Here is a 23,338-nt window from a genome sequence, read left to right as displayed (position 1 = left end):
CTCGGATCTAAGCTTTGCAATTATTATTTCGTATATGTATGTTTTTCCAGTTCCACCATGACCGTATAAGAAAATTTGCTATCCTTCTACTTTAGCAGCAGAGGCTACAACTATATCATAAACATGTTTTTGTTCGTTATTAAGGCTTGAGGCCATTTGTTCATGTTGTTCTTTCAATTGGTGCACGTCGTAGCTTAATTTTTCATGTAATAAGCGATTCTGGAGTGAATTGTCAGTTTCTGTAGAAGGCATAGGCAAATTATAATCTGACATCGAATATCCATTTCGATTAAATAGTTTCTCAAGCTCCAGTAAAACACAATTTTTCACATTTGAACTTGTTGGAAAAGAAGTTGGCAATTGGAGGCGTTGTCGAAGTTCATATTCTATGTCTTCGCTGAAGTTTTCAAGAAAGTGATCGAACAATTTAGTTGGATCGGCTACATCACAAAAAAGTACAATGACCACAAATAAACGACGCATTTGTTTTTAAGAGCTTGTAAAAGCACATTCGTTCAAAGCATCAAACCATTCTTGATCATTTCCTAATAAACCTGGTGCCTGACATGTAGATTGAAATGTGTCATATGTGACATCATTGAGAGTTCTAATTGCTTTAAAACTTGTAGGACCCCTAACAATATTAAGAAGCATCCTTAGGTAGTATAGTTCGCCTGAATTTGGATGCACGTAAGGCATTCTTCCCAACGACAAACCCTTTTTACGAATTCTCTAAACTTTACTTCTCGAATCCCATATCCATTTTGTAAGAAACTCAACATATGTAAGGGTACGTGCATGAATGTTGTTGTTGTTTGTAACCATCCATTCAGTAAGCATCATTTTGTGCACTTCAGAATAATGAAGTATCATGTCTAGTGTATTATACTCATTGTATAGTACAACATTATTATTAGGCAGATGAACAACCAAACGTTCTATAGATGGTTCTCTCTGATGTATAGGGAACTCAAATAATCGCCAACATGCTTCGCAAGAAGATATGTAATGACAATCTAAGTACGTTTTAATTTCGTTTCGAGAAGGAGCTTCAAAATTGGATTCACTGTTTACGTTTGTGTCAGTTTGTTCAACAGCAACACGGACTCTAGCAGTCCCTTTGTTAATGTATTTGAATAAATATTTAACCATAGTAGAGTAACAACATGATTCTACATTCAAGTGAGCCTGGTACCGAACAATCAAATCTCTATTATGCGGAACAACAAAACGATTATCTATACACATTCCATTCTTTTCAAAAGAACGTTGTCTCTTCGTTTGTAAGAAGCAAATCCATTCTCATCTATCACTGTAGTGGCCTGAAACTTTTTAGGGTAAAATTTTGAACATTTATTGTCACGCATGCAAGGGCTTCGAGTATTTAGCGCGCTGCATGGTCCGTTTATCATGAACTTTGAATCCTAAAGGATTGCTTCTTGGGCATGGTAATTCAGCACTAATGAAAGAATCAATTTCATTTGTTGTTAAATGCTTGTTTTTCCTCTCAAGCCATACCAAAAAATGTATATGAGGTAAACCTCTCTTTTGGAATTCGACTGTGTATAATAAAGCAATTGTTTTTCCAAAAAATTCCTTATTTCTAAGGTCTTCTATGAGGCTATCAACTTTCATTTTGAAGACTCGAACAACTATATCGGGTCTGTCTTCTGGCCGTTGGCTGTAGGAGAGGCGCAAGGTTTCAGTTATTTCTAACCATAATGGGTTGCAAGTAAAAGTTAGAAACAAATTTGGGTTGCCATAAAATTTACATATAGCCATAGTGTCGTGGTAATGTTCTAACATATATCTAGGGCCTCCTGTATATATAGGTTGAAGGTAATATAATATTTTTACACAAGTTTGAGCCGTCAGCATCACCCTTGAAAAAAGCATCGTGTAAATCTGAATATAATTCAGACCTAAGAGATGTCTGATTTCGACGTATAAAATCTAATCTTTCTTGTTCTACACATGTGTAAGAATCGACAACGAATTTTTGAAATAAACGACCGCCTCTAAATAAAGTTGAATTCTCTGCAGGTCGAGGATACAGGTGATCAGCATAATATTCATGCATGGTGACATGTTTTGTTTTCAGAGTTTTATTGCTTACAGATTCAACATAATTGATATCAGGAGTATAACCATCCTCACCATGTGGAAATAAGAGCGGGTATTGCATGGACATCAAACTTGGATGCAATATACTTATTCGTTTTAAAGAGTTATCTTATTGTTGGACAATTATATCTCTGCTCATGTCATAATAATCAAAACCACCAACAACTAAACTAGCTATTTCAGGTGCTTGAGGTGCCGCATATTGCTTGCTATCAGAAGGGCGTTTAGCAACCAAACGTAATTTTAAAGGTTGCATGTTTTCTTCATTGAATTTATCCCGAATCATCCTAAAGGCCTTAGTAAGTTGATTATGTTCATCAAACATCTCAATAAGTTTTTGAATGACGTCTTGATCGATAGTCTTTTCTGATGCATTATCAATAAAAGAAGATATTCTATTAAGAATTTCATTTGTGGTGTCGTAGACATAAAGCTGGGCAAATTTAGGCTTTTGAGTTGGGGGAGGTAATAATGAGCCAATCAGATGATGGTTTTGACCGGAAATTCTGAAAACATACGGGCCAGATGTTTTATTTATGCTATGATCAATTTTAGCACCGAGGGATGTGAAAGCAAACATCGAGTTATATATGCGGATGTTTTCCATGAATTTTATTTTTTTGTAGTTTCCATTTTGATGCAAAAGATCATCAAGAACTTTAGGTGTGGATCTTGATAAGTGGGTAATTTATAATGCCTTTTTTGCAGCAACGATTATATTTAGGATTTAGGTGACATGTTGTGGATTTAATATCTTCTTCCCTCTAAAACAATACTCCACGAAATGGGCAAGTGCATTTGGGGGAACCCATGTTTGATATTTCAACATCTGGTGTGTGAAGAAAGGTATATGTTAGAAAAGGTAAGATCAACAAATTTACAAAGGCTAAATGATGGCAAAAAAAATCAGGATATGAACACTAACTTCTCACACCGTTTGTAGCCATGTAATGATTTGATAACATCCGCTATGAAACATGAAGGACTAAGCTGGAGATATTCCCCAGCGAAGAGGGCTTAAAGGGAGAAAAAGTCCGCCTCCAAGATATATGGCGTACAGATAAAGATACGGTGTCGTCTTGAACATTCCTTCTTACGATCTGCCACATAGCACATAACATGAATACGATGTCATCTCGTAGAGCTCCACTTATGATCCGCCTTAGTTGGAAATACGGTGTCGTGCCAGGGATACTTACAAAGATCCGTCCAAGAGGGGCAAAAAGGGGATTCGCCTCATATGGCAATCCCCCTCTAGAAGAAGCAGAGGATTATACCGCGTAACTCACTATCATTTAACTAGCATTAATGATAGCTCAGAACCTGCCAAAACTCGGAGGTTAAAGGATGGAGTTAAACTACATTGAAAGAGCATTACTCTTCATTAAAGGGACATTAAAGAGAAGGTTATTACAGTTATCACTCAAACTTGTATAAATACCCTTCTAACATGACAACAGAGGTACACTTACACACTCTTCTTAGCTCTGCTTTGTCATTACAGTTTATTCTCTTAAGAAGTTTACTGACTTAGGCATCAGAGTGCCCCCGGCCGATCCCAACGGTGCCTCCCAAGGACGCTTTACGGTGCTGCTAAATCTACATAATATCAATTGGTGCGGTGATCGTGGAATCCTAATATTAATAGGGTTACATGACGAACATTCAAACATGTCTTCAAATAATCCCACTGGGAATGTCCCTACCAACGAGGACCTCAATGATAGTCCCCTGGAACAAATTGTACCACATCCTGACGGCACGGTGCAACCTTCACATGAATGGTCTCCCGAGTCATTTCTTGACCAGATGGTGGAATCTATTCGGTGGGAACTAGGCAACGAATCGGCTGATAAGGCGCGCGATATCCTCAATAGAAACGATGTAACAGAGTGGGCTAGAAGGGTGCTTGCGCAACAACAACCCTAAGGAGGCGCCGCTAATACAGGTCCAGCAATGAATAATTCTGAACCAAGGGATAAATTGAGATCACGTCACAAACGTTCGCCCAGACCACAAGAAAACAACAATAAGGGTCGAGATGGCGGATCCCTTTCTCCAGACAGGTTTACGACGGCGGTAGAGGCGCGATTCCAAGAGGAATCCCGAAAGCAAAAACAGAATGAAGAACGATATGCCCATCAAGTAAATAGGCATTCGCCTTTCACCACCTATATTATGGGATTCAAAACAGATGGACGCTACAAAACCTCCAACTTGCCACAGTACAAGAAAGCAGAAAACCCTAAAGCGCACGTAAGAAAATACAGGGAACTGATGGACCTAGGGGGAGCAAATGAAGGGATCCTTTGTAGAATGTTTTCTACAATATTGAGCGGATCAGCCTATGGATGGTTCGAATCCCTAGTGGCTGGATCCATAAATAGCTGGGAAGAATTAAGCCGAGAATTTTGTGCGAAATTTGCAGGTAGTATCCCCTGCAAGGTGTCTAGCAGAACACTATATGATCTAAAGCATAAGGAAGGCGAACCATTGAGAACCTACATCAATCGATTCAATGACTTGTGTACGGATATAACAGACGTTGGTGTAAATATGGCGGTAGAGGCCATAATAAAAAAACACGAGGTGTAAACGATTGCAGGAAAAATTGGTTATCCATAAACCAAAAACAATGGTGGAATTAGTTGAACGCTGCAAAAGATTTATGGAGATTGATGACATCAACAGAAACAATGAATCGTCAGGCCATAATTCACCAGAAAGGAGAGACCATGGCGGATCTAGCAGGTGCGAGAACAGATGGGCGGATGCCAGGCCCAGTAGACGTGATAACAGATGGGTTGATAGCAAGTGGATGGATCAAAGAAGCAAGCGTCCCTCCAAAGGTGGATCTTATTTCACGCCTCTTAACGCTCCTAAGAATGAGGTCTTATTATGGCTAGAGAAGAGTAGATTCAAAAGAGACATCACATACCCTGATTTCAAAGGCGAACAGCACATCTCGATGGGAAAAAACACAAAGGCATATTGCAAATTCCATAGGAGGCAGGGCCATGACACTAATAGATGCCTCGCGCTGGATAAAGAGATTGAGAAATTAATTGAATGAGGAGTGCTTGACAGGTTCGTTCAAAATGAACAAAATGAAGGAAAAGAAAAAGAAGGTGGCAAAGGCAAAGGCAAAGGCAAGGGAGTGATCAACGTTATTGCAGGTGGACTCGGATATCAACCACTTGCTAAAAAAGCAAGGATGCAGGATTCTGATAAGGTGGCTCTCAATAAACCTTTCACCGAAGTTGGATCCACTAATGGTCCTCACGTCGATGCATTAGTAATCATGATGAACATTGAAGGATGGGATACAAAGCGTGTCATGATTGACACCGGGAGCTCGTGCAATGTGATCACAAGAAGCGCATTCGCCAAGTTGAAAATAGATCCAATGCAGGTTGAAGCTACTATTGTGGACATCCTAGGGGTGACCGGGCACACTGTCCAAACCAAGGGACAGGTAATGCTGGAATGTGAGATCACGGACGGAAACCAGACTTGGAAGGGAGAGCAAGAATTCACCATCCTAGATGGCCGGCTGGCGTATAATGTTATCTTAGGAAGACCTTTCCTCTCAGAAGCTGCCGCCCTAATATCGGTACGCCATTTAACTATGTACGTGCCAACTGAAAAAGGCGGGATAATGGTCAAAGGGAGCCAAAAAACGGCTCAAGAAACCTATATGGCGTCTCTAACCATACGCCCACAAGAAGATAACGATGAACAAGAAGAAGAGGAGAATATGAACACAGCCGCTCTAGGAGAGACAGAGACATGCCTTATCTCCGAAGGAAAAAGAGTGAAAATTGCAAAGGGGCTGCACCTAGAGATCAAAGAGGCAATTATGCAAACACTCATTGAATGCCAGGAGGTTTTTGCCGGTGATAGTGAAATACTAAGAGGAGTAAGCCCAGACCTCATTACTCACAAACTCAATACAATGGATGAAGTTACACCGGTCACACAAAAAAGAAGAAATCATGGGCCAGAGAGACAGAAGGCGATAGAGGAAGAGATCGCAAAACTCAAAAAGGCGGATGCGATAGAAGAAGTAATTTATACTGAATGGCTGGCGAATGTGGTTCTAGTTAAGAAAGCTGGCAGAGCATACAGAATGTGTGTCGACTTCACGGACTTAAACAAGGCGTGCCCGAAGGACAATTATCCTCTACCATGTATTGACATCTTGGCGGATGGAACGGCAGGGCACGAGGTCTACTCTTTCACAGATGTGAAATGCAACTATCACCAAATACCTATACATCCTGAGGACAGAATCAAGACATCATTTATCACACATCAGGCGACATATTGTTTTAAGGTGATGCCTTTTGGCTTAAAAAATGCAGGGGCCACATATCAGCGCATGATGAACAAGATCTTCGAGGATAAGAAGGGTGATAACTTCTCCATATACATTGATGACATGATCATCAAAAGCAAAACCATGAAGGAACATGCGACGGACATCAAAGAGGTACTTGATGTATTAAAAATTCATAATATTAAGCTTAACCCGGAAAAATGTACGTTTGGTGCCACATCTGGCAAATTTCTGGGCTATATCATTAATCGCCAAGGAGTCACGGCCAACCCTGAAAAAGTAAAGGCGGTGTTAGAAGCCACCAAAGAACCTTCGAGAGGTGCAGCGCCTGAACGGGCGGATCATTGCTCTGGGAAGATTCATATCTTGCTCCGCTAGGCGATGCCTCCCCTTCTATGAAGTGATCAAGAAGCAAAAATCCTTCGAATGGAATGATGATCGCCAACAAGCCTTCAAAGGAATAAAGGAGTTCCTGTCTAAACCACCGCTGATGAGTAGACCAACTAAAGGTGAGGACCTTTATTTATACTCCTCGGTTACAGAGAAAGCGATATGTACGGTCATAATCAGGGAGGAAGAAGGACAACAATATCCTATATATTATGTGAGCAAGGTGTTGAAAGATGCTGAGACAAGATATTCAAAGCTAGACAAAATGGCATTGGCGGTAGTAGTCACTTCCATCCGCCTGCGTCCGTATTTTCAAGCACACACCATCATAGTACGAACAAGTATACCAATGAGGAAGGTGTTGCAGTGGCCAGAAACATCTGGCAGGTTGATGGAGTGGTCCATACGGCTAGGTGAGTTTGACATTCGGTACGAGGGAAGGGTAGCATTGAAAAGCCAGGTTTTGGCGGATTTTGTTAACGAATTCACCGAGGAATTCACAAGCTCGCCAAAAGTCAGAAAAGAGGAATGGACAATGCATACAGATGGAGCCTCTTCAGAAGAAGGAGCAGGAGCGGGAATAGTAATAAAGGGGTTAGAATATGTCTGAATCTGCTATGCAGCCAAATTAGATTTCACCACAACTAACAACGCGGCAGAGTACGAAGCCCTAATCCTCGGATTACAACTGTTGAAGGAAGTTGTGCCAGAGCATATAGTAATATACAGCGATTCAAAACTGATGGTGAACCAGGTAACAAAGAATTTCCATGTCAAAGATGAAACCTTGGTAAAATATGTGGAGGAAGCAAAGCGAATCCTATCTATACTGGAGGGCAAAGATGTAAAGTGGGAAATAGTACATATCCCGCAAGAATCAAATACGGAGGCGGATCACCTAGCCAAAGCAGCCTCCACCAAAAGTCAGTGGCAAGACCTCACATGTCTGTTTTCAATCAAAACGAGACCGGCATTTGATAAAGAAGAAGTGGCGATCATCCAGTTGGCTCAGAATGATTGGAGAACCGCCATAGTGAAATACCTGGAGGAAGGAATTCTGCCTGAAGACAAAAATCAAGCCAGGAAGGTGGTCAAGAAGGCCGCTTATCATGCTATTATGGAGGATCAGTTATACAAAAAATCCTTTAGCCAGCCTTGGTTAAAATGTATAACTACAGAAGAGGGACAAGATGTTCTCTGGGAATTGCACGAAGGAATATGTGGAGCACACGAGGCGTATGCTACGATCTTTAGAAAAACAAGGTTAGTAGGATATTATTGGCCCACATCGGAGAAAGATGCTAAGAAAATGGTGGAAGAATGCCACAATTGTCAAATTCCCGCAAATGAGACACATGTATACAAGGCGCTTCAAAGACCAATCGTAGAAGGCTGGCCATTCGCCACCTAGGGCATTGATATAGTAGGACCCTTCCCGCCTACTAAGAGACAATACAAGTTCGTGATAGTAGTGGTAGATCATTTCACCAAATGGGCGGAGCCCGAACCCGTTTCAATTATCACTGTCAGACGAATGATAGATTTCCTCCATGACAACATTATTGGAAGATTTGGCGTAACTCATACAATTGTCACAGATAATGGGACGCAGTTCAATTGTGAAGAATTCAAGAAATACTGCTCAGATTGGGGAATCACCAACAACTTCACCTCCGTTTATTATCCGCAATCAAACGGGATGACCGAGGTTGCAAATCATACGCTTGTCAATGGGATTAAGAAAAGATTAGGAGAAAAGAATAAATGATGGGTGGATGAGTTAATGTCAGTCTTATGGGCGTACCGTACAACCCCCAGGGTGGCGACCAGAGAAACTCCGTTCTCCCTTACTTATAGAGTCGAGGCAGTTCTCCCCATTGAAATAAAAAATCCTAGTGGGCGAGTCTCCTTTTATTGCGAGCAACAGAATGAAGAAAGGCTTAGACAAAGCCTGGATGATCTTGAAATGAAGAGGGATAAATCTTCTACTAGAATTTCTGCCTATAAACAGCGAATCGCCTTCTACCACAACAAAAACGCTCGCCTAATGGAGCTAAATAAAGGGGATTTAGTCTTGAAGAAGGCGGATAAAATCCAGTCGGCAGATAGAAAAGGCAAGCTAGGCGTAACCTGGATGGGACCGTACCATGTAGCGGTTAAAATTGGAGCCGCCACCTTCAAGCTTGAGGAGATGGATGGAATAGAGATACCAAGAACTTGGAACATCCAGAATCTCCGCAAATACTTTCAGAAGTAGAAGGAAAAGGGCCTTGAGTACTCTTTTTCCTTAGAATAAGATTTTTTCCCAATGGGTTTTTTCTTGTTATAAGGTTTTAATGAGGCTCATAAGAGAGGCTATTCATCATTGTAATAAAGGCAAGCCATTTCTTGCTCAATAAATGAATTGTTATTGAAATTGATTTTTTTTTTTTGCTCGTACGTTTCTTTTTAGCACATAATACATAAATGTCTTCTAACTAAGAGGGAAGGCATAGATTCTCCACTTATGATCACCATTGTATCTCTTGTGAAGAGACTTTTTAGGCAAGTTCTCCCTTCGCAACGGGGCAGATTCTCCATTGTTTCTCCCGTGAGGAGATTTTTACAAAGTCCCTCCATATCAGGGCAGATTCTCTTCCCCGTGAAAGAATCTTTTAAAAGTCCCTTCATAGTGCGGATCCAAAATTATAAATGTCCCGCAACGGATAGACACTTTTGTTAAAGTGGTCATTTAGATATCCTATTAATGGGCGGATTCATCTTGCACAAAGGAAATCCTTAAAAGCTTATCGCAAGCTTACTAGGGGACGGCTGACCACCTACCCCGGAATATGGTGGAAAAGTTTAAGTACTTGAAAGATTGATATGGTGAAACAAGTTTGAAATACTTAAAGAAGCAGTTCAGAGAATAAGTCTAGACACTTATGTCTCTCCCGAAAAGCATATAACTAAGTGAATGCTTAAAGTAAAAGGCATGCATCCAAAGGCAAAAAACTCCTTAGAGAGGAGCAAAATAAATATTGAGAAATGTGCAAAATGATATTGTAGCATTTTTACATCAAAAAAAAGACCTTAAACAGTAAGGTCATCAACATTTTCATCAGGAGGAGAGGCGCCCAGGTTAGCTTCAATGGGCTTCGGCGTAAGTTCAGGACCAAGGGTATGTGGACCTTCCACTGATTCACCCGCCTTAGGGAGATCCTCACCAGGTGCAGCATCACCATCCTCCAAGGCATCCTCCGTGTCCTGAACAACGTCTTCCAGGTCGATGATCTCTCCACTCTTCTTTGGTATGGTGGGAGGGGCAAAAGCTTCTTTAAAAATGACCGCCCTGGCATCCTCTAAAGAAGCATAGTAAACTGCTTCATTCTCGGAAGGCACTTCCACTTGGGGATCGTCGATGCCAGCGTCTGGAAAATCTTTCAGAAGAGCCGCCAGGATACGTTCGCCATAATAGTAGGCACGGAGTCCGCAAGCTCCCTCTAGCCGATCCCAATCCTTCTCTCGCCTCTCTTGCTCCGCCTTCAACTCCTTAGACAAATTGGTAGCCTCTAAGGTCTTCACCTCTAGCTTCTTCTCCAGATCAGCAAGCTTCTCCTTTAAGCCATTCGCTAAAGCATTTGCCACCTGAGCATTAGACTTGGCAAAGGAGACTTCATCTTCCAGCTCCTAAAGACAGGCTTCCTTCACTGCGTTCCTAGCGATGTCCGCCTCCACAGCATTACAGTGATCAATGGTCTAAAACAAATAGTAAAAAAAAGGGAGTGAGTTAGGGAAGGAAAGTATGAAAGATACCAGGAGCAAAAATGTCACATACCGCTAAAGATCGCCGCTTGATCATCTTAAGGTGGGTTAGGGTCTTGTACTTGGCCCTCGTCTCCAAAACAACAGGAAGCTTGCCGATAGCTTCCTCAATGTCATGCATTATATGCTCCGAAGCCAAGACCAACCCAAGACCATGCTTGGATAACCAGTAACCCCTAAGGTCGGGCTTTGAAGACTGAAAATTTGAACGAAAAGCAAAGCTAAGACAAAGGTAAATCCTAAATATTCTTTACAAAAACACATCAAAAATAAAGGCATACCTGAGAAAAGGAAGAGGAGAATAAGGAGACCTTAGAAGTCTTCGCCGGAATCATTTGTTGATCCGATTTGCCGGCTTGTGAAACTTGCTCCTGAGGAGGACCGTCCGCCCTAGCCTTTTTCGAAGAAAGAGGGGTTTGGGCACCAGAGGTCGCAGGATGCTTCCCGTCCTTCTTGCTAAGCATAGCGTTCACCTTCTCCTAGGCGACCAGAGCTGCCTGAAGTTTCCGCCTCTCTGCAATAACATCCTTGGCATTAATTTTCCCCCTGCAAGAAGGGGCGAAGGACAAAAACAGGTTAATAAGGTGAATCAGAAAAAAGGCAAAAGATACCTTCAAAAGCGTAGAAATTATTGTATCGGATCTCTCCGTCCCGTATCGTCGCCAGGGGTTCGCCAGACTTCATAATGGTCAAAGCTTGGTCATACGTCCAAAAGTCGTGCTTGAGAGACTGAAGAATCCGTAGAGTATTCTTCTCCTCCTGGGTAAGGTAAAACTTCTGATTCGCCTTCTCTTTTGGTTTATAGTTCCATCTGGCAGGAAACCCGAGAGGTACGCCTTCCACTATCTTCACAAAGAAAAATCTTTGCTCCCAACGATGGACGTTCGACATCTTACTATAAAAAGATGAATACCCTTTCAATTTGGAAAAGGTAATGTGTCTTTCCACCCCACGCTTGGACATGGTGTGAAGAGTTCGGAAAATGCGAGGGCTCAGAATTAAGCCCAGATTTGCCGCCAAGTAAGTATCTAATATTAAGTCTAACCAACCGTTTGGATGCAATTGGCAAATAGGGATATAGAAAAATTCAAGAATATCCCCAACCATCTTGGGAACCGGATAACTAAAGCCCCTTTCAACGTGGCTTTGATAGACTGCGAAATAACCCCTAGGAGGGGACGCAGGTCTCTGATAAGGTGTAGGAACCAAGCAAGAAGCTGCTCGGAGCCAAGGATATAGAAATTGAAGAGTTATCAGGAGGGTAAAGCTAAAACTAGAAGAGGTCACCTCCATTTTAGGGGGGTTTTCCCCTTTCTTTTTAGGGGCAGAAGAACTTGCTTCTTCTCCAGAGGTAGGGTTTTGGGCCTTCATGGTCGCAATAGGAATACGAAATGAAGAAGGCACCAAGGAAGAGTTTAAGTTCAAACTCGAAGTTCTCTCGGAAGAAGAAGTAGAAGATGAAAGAAGCATTCAATAAACAAAAACTCAGGAAAGAATGGAAAGATTACAGTAGAAAGATGAACTTACATAAAAAAATCGAAAGGTAGAGAGAGATCAAACTTTTGTAGATAATTGAAGAAAATCGTAGAGAGCAAAAACGAAGATGAAAGAAGTTGAAAGGAAAGCCTTTTCTATTTAGTGAAATGATTAAATAGTTTCGAAATCCGTGTCGAGAACTGCCACCTGTAAAAACGTCATTGGCCTAGATAAAGGTGCCTGTCAGGTGCAATAAATGCTAATAGCATGCGAGGAAGCTGAGAAGTCCTAAAGAACTTAAAAGACCATTTAGGGGAGGCTTCTGATAACATCCGCTATGAAACATGAAGGACTAAGCTGGAGATATTCCCCAGTGAAGAGGGCTTAAAGGGAGAAAAAGCCCGCCTCCAAGATATATGGCGTATAGATAAAGATACGGTGTCGTCTTGAACATTCCTTCTTACGATCCGCCACATAGCACATAACAGGAATACGATGTTGTCTCGTAGAGCTCCACTTATGATCCGCCTTAGTTGGAAATACGGTGTCGTACCAGGGATACTTACAAAGATCCGTCCAAGAGGGGCAAAAAGGGGATTCGCCTCATATAGCAATCCCCCTCTAGAAGAAGCAGAGGATTATACGGCGTAACTCAATATCATTTAACTAGCATTAATGATAGCTCAGAACCTGCCAAAACTCGGAGGTTAAAGGATGGAGTTAAACTACATTGAAAGAGCATTACTCTTCATTAAAGGGACATTAAAGAGAAGGTTATTACATTTATCACTCAAACTTGTATAAATGCCCTTGTAACATGACAACAGAGATACTCTTACACACTCTTCTTAGCTCTGCTTTGTCATTACAGTTTATTCTCTTAAGAAGTTTACTGACTTAGGCATCGGAGTGCCCCCGGCCGATCCCAACGGCGCCTTCCAGGGACGCTTTACGGTGCTGCTAAATCTACACAATATCATGATTATAGACTGTATAATCTATGCCAATTGGAGTTTTGATGAATGTGCCTATAAGGGGTTCATTATTTTTATTGGTAGGAGAAAAAGAAGAGGCATCTGGGAATGAGGCCGGAGCTGGCCGGGCAGTATTTTTTATTGGACTGTATGAGGAACATGATTTTTTGCTTGTTTTTCCATTGCAAAATAGTAAATGTGATATCAGGGCTTCTTCAGTGTTTTCTGAACAACAAAAGGAATTAGCATACTATGCAATAAAAATGAACTGGAACATATATTAAGGAAATCGATAGGTCCTGTATGCATTACCGAAATCAAGTTGGATAGGAATGTCAACTAAATAAGCGTCATTGTTGGCCGAATCGGAAGGGGAAGCCATTAAGAGAATAACTAATAGCACGCTAAACAAAAGCAGAAAAAGCAGTAAAAAATCATACGGCAATGAGAAAACTGTAAAAGATATTATAAGCAATTGTCTAAAGTGCTGACTGCAATTCTAAGGAAAGATACATTTGAGTACAAAAAACACAGGGATACCATATCTGAATTAACTACACACGGTTGAGAAGTTTATTGATTTTAGGAACAATGCCTTGAAGACGGGTCTATAAGCGAACAACTATATTGAATCGTTTTTTTAAAGACTGATAATCAGAAAGCAACTTTTCTTGTAGATCCACTATGGTGTTCTTATAATTTTGTAGCTGTTTAAGATATGATTTTTGAAGGGAGGCAGCCTTTTCGTAGTTGAAATCAGCAATTTCGAAATGGTATAAAATCTGGAGCGATTTAAGAACACTAAAGCATGCTTTTTGTTATGCTTCAAAGATACTGTCAGAACTAGAGCCAAGATAATCAAATGGATGCTCATGGTTACATGCATCCCTGTATATGTAGGAAACATGACAGACATAATTCCCATGTTCAGATGAGTCCATTTCAATGTTTGGAGGAGGTAGATTAAGTTGAGTGAGTGTGTAACGGAGTATCGCCTCGAAAGAGAGTACGAACGTATGAATCTGAGGCAAAAGAAAACGAATTAAACATCTAAGCAATAGTAAGAAATTTTCGAGTGCACTAACTATGGGCCAATACAGAATGGAAGTGAATTTTTAGGAAAAGTCAGGAGGAAGCACCCATTGAGTAATAGGAACAAAGGAGTTTGACAATAATGGTTAAACTTATTTGAAAGTACAACATGAGGCTGTGGATATATGTCTTAGTAAAAAAGCTGAACCTTTAACAAATACTTGTTTTTTTTTTTTTTAATGACCTTTGTCTTCCTTTATATGGATACCTTAATTTTTTATTTTCATTGATTTATTATTTATTATTATGGCCCAATTTTTTTCTTTTGCTATAAAACAAAATATATTATTTTTTTGTTACAATGGCTCAAATATTATGTTATCAGGTGTATACTTTTATGTTGTTGGATATAAGAAGAACTAAAATCTATTTTATATTGTATATTAAATAAAATTAATTATTTTTATACTTAATTAATTGGACTGTGAGCATAATTTAATTAATTAAGGAATATATATAAGACATTTTGACTCCCGCCACAGTTTATATTAGTAAGGTTCAAACAACAACAAAACTAAGACCCATTTATAAGGTCTGTGAAATCAAAAGTGCTAAACACATTACTAACACTTTGGAGAGCGCTTGTAACAGAAGCGTACATTTGTTTTAGGTGGTTATGTTTGCATATTAAACTTGTAAATGATTCTGAACCAGCAGACTATGCCACTGACATCAGCTGCAAATTTGAAGCGATTTCAGTTATGTCCTCAGAGCTGAAATCAGAAACTTCAAGGTCGTAATAAGGTTTAAGGTATTCAAACATCCTAAATGTGGCCAAGTTTCTAACAGTTTCGTAATCGTCCGGACTATAGCCATATATATCAATTGGAGGAAAGATACTGCCACGAAATGTTCGGCTGGGCAGCGAAAGACAGCAATAAAATAAGCCGGTTTCTTCAGCCCGAGTTATTTTTTCATTATATGGAAATATTTCCAGGTGTGCCAGAAATTCAGAAAGTTATAACAATCATTTGTAAGGTATGTAGGTAAATTAAGAAGCCAGTGGCTAATAAGTTTAACTCGTGGTCGAAAAAAACACTAACTTACAGTATGAAGCTTGAATGAGTTGGAAGATTTCTGTTCAAGCAACAAAAAAATGTATCAGTCATATTAGTAAAGTAGAAAATAGTGAAAAGAACAAATGGAAGTGTATACTAATAAATATAGGGGCTGCAAGATCAAATGATATTTTTAAAGAGATGGAAAATCATTAGTTGTATACCTAGACTCTAGCAAGATGTGATTGTAACCGAAAAGAATAAGGAAAAAAATGTGTTATTAAAAGTGCAAAAAGAGCATAAATGTTTAAAAACAAAACTGCATATTGTGAAAAACTCACCACGGACTCAAGACCGATGGATGGTGTCTGGTTTTTGAGCTATGTATTTATAGAATGATTTTGATAGTTGGAATTGCTAAATGGGAATGTTCAAGAGCAGATATGAAGTTATTGCATGTGAGCATGGAAGAAATGGAAATGTAGAAAAAAGAATCTTTAAGATTTGGTGAGTTGTTGATTTCGAGGCTCAATTCCAATATGTGAGAATTTGTGAGGTACAAATGTGGAACTTGAATTCATGGAGGCACCATTTTCTAGGAAAGAAATTGTTTGAGGTTCTATTTTTTGTTTAGAAAGCACACTTTTCAAGAAAATAAGTGTGGGAGCTGTAAGCTCAATTTTATGTAATGAAAGTGAATTTTTTGTTTTTGTTTTGTATTTTGAGAGACTGCACATAAGTTATTTACTGGTTTGAGAGAGACAGAAAAATTAAGAGCAATAAATGTAGTAGATTCAGTGGAGAGCTTTGAGATACCATGAACTTGAACATTCAATTACTTAGGATAAAGAGCCAAGTAGTTTATATGAAGTTTATGAAAATTTGTCAGAAAAGATATAAGAATGGTAAATTCTCAGGAGCAAATAAATGTCTTGGAATAGGTGCAAAGTTTAGGGATAGTATTTTTATTGGTGGTTTTGAGATGCAGGAGAAAAAAATTTACTGCTGATTTTTTTTTTTGTATTTGTGGGCTTAGGAGTGAAAAAAAATAGACAACTCTGTTAACTGTTTTTTATAAGTTCTTTTAACATTTACACTGAAAATAGTAAATAGTGGGTTTTAATTTTAAGCATTAAAAAATTTAATTTATATGAAATGTCTGCTCTTGAAAGAGAATTACATCTACATTATAAAAGAAAAAAATAAAAATAAAAAAGAGAAGCATATCTACCATTAAAATAAGGGATATGGTACCTATCGTTTTTGGGAAAGTATCAATTTAGACTCCACGTACAAAATAGCACTAATATGAGCTTAACAATTAAAAAAGGCAAAACGCATCCTGAGGTCCCTGATCTGTCATTGTTTGGTGCATTAAGCCCTCGGTCTTTCATTTAGACACATTGAGCCCTTGATCTTTCATATATGGGTGTACTAGGCCCTTCCATAAATCAATTCATATATGGGTGTATTAAAGGCCTGTTTGATTCAACATTTAGCTAATAGATGTTGCTGTTGATGTTAGTTGTTTGCGGTTGTAGTAAACTGTATGTTGTTGTTGTTGAATGTTTGTTATTAGCTGTTTAATTATTAGTGTTTGCTAAAATTATATTGAAATGTTGCTATTAGTATTTAAAATTATATTGAAATGTTGCTGTTAGTATCTAATATGGACATGTTTTAAATTAATCAACAAATAAATTATAAAATGAAAAATGTATTATACAAATCAGTAAAAATAATTTAAATAAAAAATAAAAAATTTATTAAACGCAAAAAAACCTTGTTTTTCGATAATTATGTTCTAAAAATAAAAATAATGTTAAAAGAGAAACACATTTTGTGGAAATAAGAATGATAATTTTGTCAATAACAAGTAACTACAAACAGATGTTTATGGAAAGCTCTAAAAAAGAGCTTTTCGTGAAAAGCTCCAAAATGCTGCAGTGTCCAAAGAAAATGCTAAACGCTGCGATTATATAAACCTAACCAAACAGGCCTTTAATACACCTATATATGAATTGATTTACAGAAGGGCCTAATACACCCATATATGAAAGATCAAGGGCTCAATGTGTCTAAATGAAAGATCGATGGCTTAATGCACCAAACAATGAAAGATCAGGGGCTCAATGTGTCTAAACGAAAGATCGAGGGCTTAATGCACCAAGCAATGAAAGATCAGGGGTCTCAGGATGCTTTTTGCCTTTAAAAAATGGTACCAATTAAGGCTTCCACAACGGAACGTGACACGTAATTCATATTATAAGTTCTGTTAATTGTATATAGAGAGAGAACTCAGAACCTAACATAGTAATATGAATTACATCTTGTATTCTGTTATCGAGGCCTAAATAGATACTTTTTTAAAACGTTAAGCCTATATTGGTGCTATTTTGTATATAGAGCCTAAATTGATACTTCCATGAAAACCATAGTCCTATTTTGGTACCTTATCCTTGAAATAAACTTGCAATGTCCCTTTTAAAAATGTTGAGCATGACAAAGAATAAACATGAGAAGAGAAAATTATTGATATTTTTAGAATAAAGAAATTTTTACCATGCAGTTTGTATAAAGAAATTATTGATATTAATGGTTGACACGCCTAGAGATCAGATGTCATGTAAAGCAAGAGTTGAATGGTTAGCAGCATGAAAGCAGACGAAAGTTATGTAGAATTAGTAAAGATTTTCAAACCTCATTTGCCGCATTCATCATTTGAATGAAAGTCTTCTCTTCAAATTCAATATCATCTGATAGCCTAAGCCTAGGAACACCCTCCAAAATCTATTCAGACTTGAGAAGATCAGCACCAACTGTTGCTAACCAACAGCATAATAGAACATACAAAGGATCCCCTGCCTAACCACAAACATAAGATGTAATCATGTGCCAAATCAAGTCAACATTAAAGAAAGAAATAAAAAAGGAAACCACAGATTTAAGACATAGAATTATTTGAGGTATTTGGAATGAGAAGGTAGAGGCATAATCTACAAAGAAGGACGAAAATGAAAATGATAGAATGAAATTATGTGATAGTAAACAGCTAAAAAATATTAGATTTAAATAAGAAAACTTCAAACCTTCAAAATTTGAAGCACACTTAATCATCATATTAGTTATGAATATTTGGAGTTCATGTTAAGAACAACTAAAATTAAGAATAATAAAAAATACAATGATTCTTGCAAGCCTGGATCTGTATTGTCTGTCAGCTTGGTCATTTCTTAGCTGGGCATTCTAAATTTCACTCTTCAATTAATCAGGTTATTTTTTTAGTGCATTTCACAGTCTTTATATATGTGCTTGGTAAAACAATTTCACTGTTTTTGTTTCTGATGATTGCAGAAACGAAAAAGAAAACAACCTTTCAAGTGTTTTAATTTTTTTTAAGTTTTGTTAAAAGGTGCAATGCAAATAGAAAATAAGTGGACATTAACTCCAAAGATAACAATTAATTATAGGAAGGCCTAGTCTTTAAAAGATAATAGCATAGAATTGCATCTTGTAAAAACACTTTTAAATGTTTAAGAAAAAGCATCCTGGAAACTATACTTTTTTTAAGGCAAAAGAAGAAAATCCACATGCTTTTGATATGTGTACAACGATTTATTTGAAGCAATATTAACGCTTTGCTTATCTGCAACTGAAACAAAATTTCAAGGAACTGCTTTTAATATGTGGACAACAATTCATTTGAAGCAGATATTAATGCTTCCTTGCCTGCAACTCAAACAATTTCTACTTAATCATACACAGCTTGGAAAATTTTCAGAGAACTTCTGCTTTATATATAATATAATATTTCTACAGTAGCCAAACCGGAGTGCTTACAAAAAACGACATTATTTGTGGATGCCAACAAAAGGGCCCTAAAGCAACAATTTATATCATAAATGTCATACATACATACATACACAATTACATCCACAACTGCTTCGTTGCAGTGCGACACCTATTTACATATTTAGCAACCACAAAGCACAAAAAAACTAATCATATAGCCACCAAACACAAAACACCTGCACGAACTGCCCAGTTTCAACAGCACCTACGCTAGGGGACCTTTTTCCCGGTTCAAGGCACAACATTAATCACGTGAGAGCTGATGTTGGAGAACTGAAAAGCGCAAATGAGCATATATGTGATTACCAACAAACCAATAACTGAAATACGAATCAAAGAAAAAAAACCTTTCCTAGCAGTAAGTGTTTTGAATCTTTTTTTCGGCTCAGCCTGCTACTCAAGAAATCTCTTAGGCACAGAGGGACTATAGCAAAGTTGAAATTAAATTGAATGTCAACGCAAATAAGGCAATTAACTACCTGTAATAAAAATAAACAAAAAGAAGATTCGGCATACCCAGGCTCGGAAATCGCATCAAATGCAGTTATTTTTTTCAAGGACATTGAGAATTCTGTTGTTGCTTTTTTCAAGTCATCTCTCTCTTCTTGAGATGCGTGCAATTCAGATTCAGCTTGAAGAATCCTTGAACTGAGATCCTTCAACTGTCCTTCAAGTTCTTTCACCCTGGCCTGTGAAGCTCCATAAAGAGGCAAGTTTTTTTCAGAGCCAGACTCTATAGGAGGGAATGAAAGTAGGTCGTCACTAAAGGCAAAGAGGGAGTCAAGATCTAGACCATCACTTTCAGGTAGAGGGCATCCAAGGTTCTGTTCAAATAGGGGTTTATAGTTCACATTTATAACTGTGAACTTGTGAACTGCTTTGAGGTGATGCAGGAGAGCTAGTGAAGCATAATGCCTAGCTTCCTTCAGTGCTTGTTCCCATAAAAACACGCAGATCATGGACCCCATCATCATCCAAATATGGTAGGGAAAGATGGCAGCCATACTTTTTGGTGTCAGGGTGAATGAAATCATGAAACTTTAGGGAGGGCAAGCTGAGACGTGATAGAAAGTCGGGTAGGATATTTGTGAATGGTACAACCAAGGTAAACATCTGCAAAAAGAAAGTGGAAAAAGTTAGGGGACTTTAGTAAAGACAAAGAAGGAAAGAAAGCTGCATAAGGACCAAAGGAAGTACCAAGTTATGTGGAATATACTCCTAGGTGGAAGAAGAATGCAGGAAAAGGAAAGTGGGTGAAAAAGAACTTTAAGGGGACCATATAAAGAGCTGTTGGGTGGAGGGGAAAGCAAGGGCCTGCATTAACTGTCCAGAAAAGTAGGGGGGTTAGTTGGTTTTTATAGTAAGTATAGGAATAAGGGATAAACTATCAGGAATAAAGGATAAACAATTAAGTAGGTCAGGTGATAGTTCATGGTCAGCACACAAAGCATTTAATGTGTGCCATTAATGAGGCCAACCACTAATTTACAGCATCAACAATTACCAATGTAGTGAGGGGTAATTGTTGATGCAGGGCCAAAACAAAAGAAAAAAGGAATTGCTTCTTGTAGTAAAAAAGTAAAAAATAAAAAATATTGAGCAGGTTAAAAAAACTAAGTGGCTTCATAATGCATACATTAAAGAAAGATGCTATCTTTATTTAATATGGGCCATGATCTGTGTTACACTGTAGGGAGCAACAATGACAAACACCTAAGCAGTGGATTAACATCAACAAACATAGACTGTAGACTTAAACTCTCAAAGATTACACTATAAATTAAGGGAGATCTCAAAAGATTTGCCACAAATCTAAATCATTGTATATAATAGAAATTAAGTTAATATTTTTTAGGCACAATAAAAGAGGCAAGGAAAAAATTTGCAGGCCCAAATTAAAAAAAAATCAAAGCAATGCACTCAACATGATTATAAAAAAACCTTGACATGATCTAGAAAATACCCAAATGGTTGCAGAATATAAGCCCACAATACAGTAAGCTGAGTTAACGATAAAAAACAACACATTTAAAGATTCTAAAAGGAAAACAGGGTTTCAATAAAGCAGGTTGTCTAAATCTTCCATTTAGAATTTAACATTTGTATATTTCATGGAGAAAAGGAACAGACAAATTACAAACGACGTAGTATGCTGAAAGCAAGATCATGTCCGTACGTAAATAAGAATGTATAGCTTTGAACCCACATCAAGAGCGAACCTGATAAGGTATGAATAAAGGAGCATATGCATCATGTAGCCCTTATAGACTAATAGTAAACACGATCCTATCCTCAGTTTTTTTTAGAACCCCTAGAGAACGGGAAAAAAACAAAAAACTAAAGAAGTACCCACAAAGCAGGAAATGATAAAGGATGGAAAGCAAAAAATTACCTGGTAAGAGAAACGTGAGGAAGTAATATCTGAATTACGGGTTTTCCACGTAGAGCTGCAGTCTACTAAGAATTCACATTAATTTTATTACGATATTGATGAACTTCCATCTTCTTAATCTACTACATTGACTCGCATCATAACAGGTACCTACATTAGAAACCAAAATTAAAGTAATGAGTAAAGTTACTTTAAATTAAACAGAGTATGGTGAAGTCCTGCAGATGCCCAATTAAATTTAAGACCAATATGAAAATAGACATACAACTGGTTATCAAAAAAATGATAACAAATCTCATGCATCAACTTTGTGAAAACGAACACAAAATTATCTATATATATCAACTTTGTACATGACACATTGATCAAATCTCATGCAAGGCAATTGGTAAAAAATGCAATAAATAAAAACCAAAATGAGATTGCAAATAACTTCCAAGTAACTCCTTATACAGATAGTCTAGTTTCAAGCTACTAAGGTTCAAAAAATAATAAGAAATGAAAACACAGCTAATTTAAATGGTTAATGAAGATCCACCAACAGTTACAATGATGTAAACATAAAACGTGCACATCATTGTAAAACCACAATTCTTTTATTGTCAATGACTCGAAGGTTTAAAAAAATTATCTTCTACAAAAACGCAGTGGTTGTTGTACATGGCCCTATGTAACGGCTTCAAAAGGAAAATATTGATGAAACTGAACTAAATATTGATGAAAATGAACTAAACATACGTTTGCATATAATTCCACAATCCAACATAAGCATATGATGGCAGCCTCATAAACAATAGATAGCTTTTCTAGCAATCAAGTACATGTAATTAGAAGGGGATTTAACATTGATGAATAACATACAATAAAAATGCATGAAGAAAATAGCAAATGAGACCTCTAAGCTCAGTGGCGGATCCAGGATTTCAGAATCGGGGGGGCTAATTTTATCCCAAGGTTAAAAAAAAAAATCTTGCATATGTTAAAAAGTAAAATCAAATTATACAAAATGTTAATTGTATTGATAAATAAATGCTAAAAAGTACTTGTTACATATACTATATTACTGGAAAATGTATCTATTTTTTGACAACGAGCACGCTCTCGATAGATGGCAAATCTATTCTTCGAGATCCAGAATTTTGAAAATATTGTAAAATGGCTTCATCTTCAACACTGTTAAAAGAAATATTCTCAATGTAGCACAACAAGCAATTTGTGAGAAGTTCATCTCCCATCCGGTTGCGTAAATTCCCTAAACTAACAAAACCCTAAATTAATTCAACAAATTAAACTATCAAAACCCTACAAATTCCCTAAACTATCAAAACCCTAAAATAATTTAACAAAGCACCAAATTAATTCAACAAATTATAAATTAAAAACCATAAATGAAAATTAACCTAATTTTATGGAATGGAAGAAATTACATACCTTAAGAAATGTAGAGGCTAGCTTGTGTAATTAGAAGAAGAAATGAAATTAAAATGAAAAGAAAGGGAGGAGAGGAGGAGGAAAGATGAGCTGAAAGAATGGTGGAAAGGAAAGGGGGGGAGGAGGAGAGCGTCGGGGAAATTGCAAAGTGGCTGCGTAATCCCCAATCGCTAATTTTTTTTTAATTTGGCCCCCCAAAACGACGTCGTTTTGGGTTGGGGCCAAATTAAAAAAAATAGAAGAGGTCCTCGATCTCTTTTATTTTTTTTACGTTGGCCCCAACCCAAAACGGCGTCGTTTTGGGCGGGCCAACTTAAAAAAAATTAAACAGCCCAGCCCGTTTGGGCTGGGCTGTATCTTCTCAAACATCTCCTTCTCTGGAGAAGGAGATGTTCTTCGCCCTAGAGAGGGCGGCGGCCGGCTGAACTGGGGGTGCTAATTTTTAGCACCCCTAAATTACTCCATG

General features: G+C 38.0%; 1 protein-coding gene and 1 long non-coding RNA gene across 2 annotated transcripts; both read right to left on the bottom strand.

Moving 5' to 3' along the window:
* Positions 1 to 10,453: 10,453 nt before the first annotated feature.
* LOC136222437 (uncharacterized) lies at positions 10,454 to 10,984 on the bottom strand. The gene is made up of 3 exons (XR_010685643.1): positions 10,939 to 10,984; positions 10,671 to 10,853; positions 10,454 to 10,591 (listed from the first exon to the last, which is right to left on the bottom strand). It is a non-coding gene; the product is annotated as an uncharacterized lncRNA (long non-coding RNA).
* Positions 10,985 to 18,971: 7,987 nt separating this feature from the next.
* On the bottom strand, positions 18,972 to 23,021 carry LOC136224631 (uncharacterized). The gene is made up of 5 exons (XM_066013015.1): positions 22,873 to 23,021; positions 21,442 to 21,591; positions 20,247 to 20,372; positions 19,566 to 20,162; positions 18,972 to 19,322 (listed from the first exon to the last, which is right to left on the bottom strand). Exons 4-5 carry the CDS (start codon positions 20,081 to 20,083, stop codon positions 19,298 to 19,300), a joined length of 543 nt encoding a protein of 180 aa, XP_065869087.1. The 5' UTR covers positions 20,084 to 20,162; positions 20,247 to 20,372; positions 21,442 to 21,591; positions 22,873 to 23,021; the 3' UTR covers positions 18,972 to 19,297.
* Between the last annotated feature and the right edge of the window lie 317 nt (positions 23,022 to 23,338).

The sequence above is a fragment of the Euphorbia lathyris genome, chromosome 3, assembly GCF_963576675.1.
Source record: "Euphorbia lathyris chromosome 3, ddEupLath1.1, whole genome shotgun sequence".
Taxonomy (NCBI): Eukaryota; Viridiplantae; Streptophyta; class Magnoliopsida; order Malpighiales; family Euphorbiaceae; genus Euphorbia; species Euphorbia lathyris.
This window is presented reverse-complemented; position numbering and strand designations above follow the sequence as displayed.